General features: G+C 60.3%; 1 protein-coding gene across 1 annotated transcript; it reads left to right on the top strand.

Moving 5' to 3' along the window:
* Positions 1–6: 6 nt before the first annotated feature.
* On the top strand, positions 7–2836 carry IRS1 (insulin receptor substrate 1; the record flags this gene model as incomplete). Its single annotated transcript, XM_003209069.3, has 1 exon — positions 7–2836. A coding segment is annotated over exon 1 (2328 nt), but the record flags the coding sequence as incomplete, so codon positions are not given.

Below are 2836 nucleotides of genomic sequence, written 5' to 3'. Positions count from 1 at the left end.
GTGCAAACCCCGGACTTTGCAAAACAATCTCCGCCCCCGAGAGGATATTTAATCTGCAACAAGAATCGCAGCTCGCGGAGGTAAAGTTGAGAGAGGAAGGGCTGCCGGACCTCGTGCCCCGTGGGGACCCGAACCCCGCGGACCGAGGATGCGATTCTCCCTCCCGGTGGCTGCCCTCGGGACGCGGCTTTCGCCTGGACAGCGGGACCGGACTGTAACTTATTAAAGACGCGCACGTAGTGGCGATTGGGGCATAAACAGCGACACGAACTCCGGTCTGGTGCCGGAGGCTGCCTCTGCTGCCGAACAGCTGCTCGCCCCGTGCTCCTGTCCCTTCGCCGTCCGTTTTCAGAAGGGGATCCTGAGCTTTTTTCCTTTTTTTTTTTTTTAATTTTTAAATTGTTGCGTGCATTTTATTTTGGGTGGTTGTTGACTTTTGTAGCTGGCGCGGCTGTTTGGGGGGTCTTGTGGACTGCTGACGTCGGTAGCAGCAGCACTGCCTCTCGCCATGGCCAGTCCCACAGATAACAACGAGGGCTTCTTCTCGGATGTCAGAAAGGTGGGTTACTTGCGCAAACCCAAGAGCATGCATAAACGCTTTTTCGTGCTAAGGGCAGCCAGCGAGTCTGGACCCGCCCGGCTGGAGTATTATGAAAATGAGAAGAAATGGAGACACAAGTCGGGGGCCCCCAAGCGCTCCATCCCATTGGAAAGCTGCTTCAACATCAACAAGCGGGCTGACTCCAAGAACAAGCACCTGGTGGCCCTCTACACCAAGGACGAGCACTTTGCCATCGCAGCTGACAGTGAACTGGAACAGGAGAGCTGGTACCAAGCGCTGCTGCAGTTGCACAACAGGGCCAAAGGCCACCACCACCTCCACCACCATCACCACCACCACCACAGCGATGTCACCTTTGGGGGCAGCAGCGTGGGGCTGGGGGAAGCAGGTGAGGACAGCTATGGTGAGGTAGCCCCTGGCCCTGCTTTTAAGGAAGTTTGGCAAGTAATTCTGAAGCCTAAGGGGCTAGGCCAGACAAAGAACCTGATTGGCATCTACCGCCTGTGCCTGACTAACAAGACCATCAGCTTCGTAAAGCTGAATTCGGATGCGGCTGCTGTGGTGCTGCAGCTGCTCAATATCCGCCGTTGCGGACATTCTGAGAACTTCTTCTTCATTGAGGTGGGACGCTCGGCAGTGACCGGGCCCGGGGAGTTCTGGATGCAGGTGGATGACTCTGTGGTGGCGCAGAACATGCATGAAACCATCCTGGAGGCCATGAGAGCCATGAGTGAGGAATTCCGACCGCGCAGCAAGAGCCAGTCGTCCTCTAACTGTTCCAACCCCATCTCCGTGCCCCTTCGTAGCAGGCATCACATCAACAACCCTCCGCCCAGCCAAGTGGGGCTCAGTCGCCGGTCCAGAACCGAGAGCGTTACAGCCACCTCCCCAGCTGGCGGTGGGGGAGGAGGTATGGGTGGCAAACCCAACTCCTTCCGGGTCCGCGCATCCAGCGATGGGGAAGGCACCATGTCAAGGCCTGCCTCGGTGGATGGTAGCCCAGTTAGCCCCAGTGCCAACCGGACCCACTCGCACAGACACCGTGGCAACTCCAGGCTCCATCCTCCGCTCAACCACAGTCGTTCCATCCCGATGCCTTCCTCGCGCTGCTCCCCATCGGCCACCAGCCCAGTCAGCCTGTCGTCCAGCAGCACCAGTGGCCACGGCTCCACATCAGACTGCCTGTTTCCACGAAGGTCCAGTGCTTCGGTTTCTGGCTCCCCTAGCGATGGTGGATTTATTTCTTCTGATGAATATGGTTCTAGCCCGTGTGACTTCCGCAGCTCTTTTCGCAGCGTGACCCCAGATTCTCTAGGACACACCCCGCCAGCTCGGGGCGATGAAGAGCTCAACTACATCTGCATGGGGGGGAAGGCCGCTTCGTCCTGCTGCAGCCTGGCAGCTCCCAATGGCCACTTCATCCCACGCACCTGCCACCCACAGCAGCAGCCCCGCTACCCCAGCACGTCATGCTGTCCCCGAGCCGGTAGCGAGGACATTGCTGATTTGGACAAGGCGTTCAGGAAACGGACTCACTCTGCAGGCACTTCACCCACCATCTCCCACCAGAAGACACCCTCCCAGTCTTCGGTGGCTTCCATTGAGGAGTATACAGAGATGTTGCCTTCTTACCCCTGCGGCAGCAGCCGGCTGCCCTCCTACCGGCACTCGGCCTTTGTGCCCACTCACTCCTATCCTGAGGAGTGTCTAGAGATGCACCACCTGGATGGCAGCCATCATCGGACCAACTCTGCTCCGCACACGGATGACGGCTACATGCCCATGTCCCCTGGCGTAGCCCCCTTGCCCAGCGGTGGGGCTGCCCCCAAGGGCGGTGACTATATGCCCATGAGTCCCAAGAGCGTGTCGGCCCCGCAGCAGATCATCAACCCCGGCAGAGGGGGCCGCCACCCTCCGGCTACGGTGGACTCCAACGGCTACATGATGATGTCCCCCAGCGGCAGCTACTCCCCGGACAGCGGCTCTGCGGGCTACGGCAAGATTTGGACGAACGGTGCCGGCCACCACCCAAAGCTCTCGGTGGAGAGCAACGAAGGGAAGCTGCCCTGCGGCGGCGGCGACTACATCAACATGTCCCCGGCCAGCGGCTCCACCACCAGCACGCCGCCCGACTGCTACTTCGGGGCGGCGGGGCAGCCGGTCGTCGAGGAGGCGGCCGCCGCGGTCCTGCACAAACCCATCTACTCCTACTTCTCGTTGCCGCGCTCCTTCAAGCACGTGCACCGGCGGGCCGGCGGGCAGGCGGGCGAGGAG

Source organism: Meleagris gallopavo, chromosome 11, assembly GCF_000146605.3.
Source record: "Meleagris gallopavo isolate NT-WF06-2002-E0010 breed Aviagen turkey brand Nicholas breeding stock chromosome 11, Turkey_5.1, whole genome shotgun sequence".
NCBI classification, from domain to species: Eukaryota; Metazoa; Chordata; class Aves; order Galliformes; family Phasianidae; genus Meleagris; species Meleagris gallopavo.
This window is presented reverse-complemented; position numbering and strand designations above follow the sequence as displayed.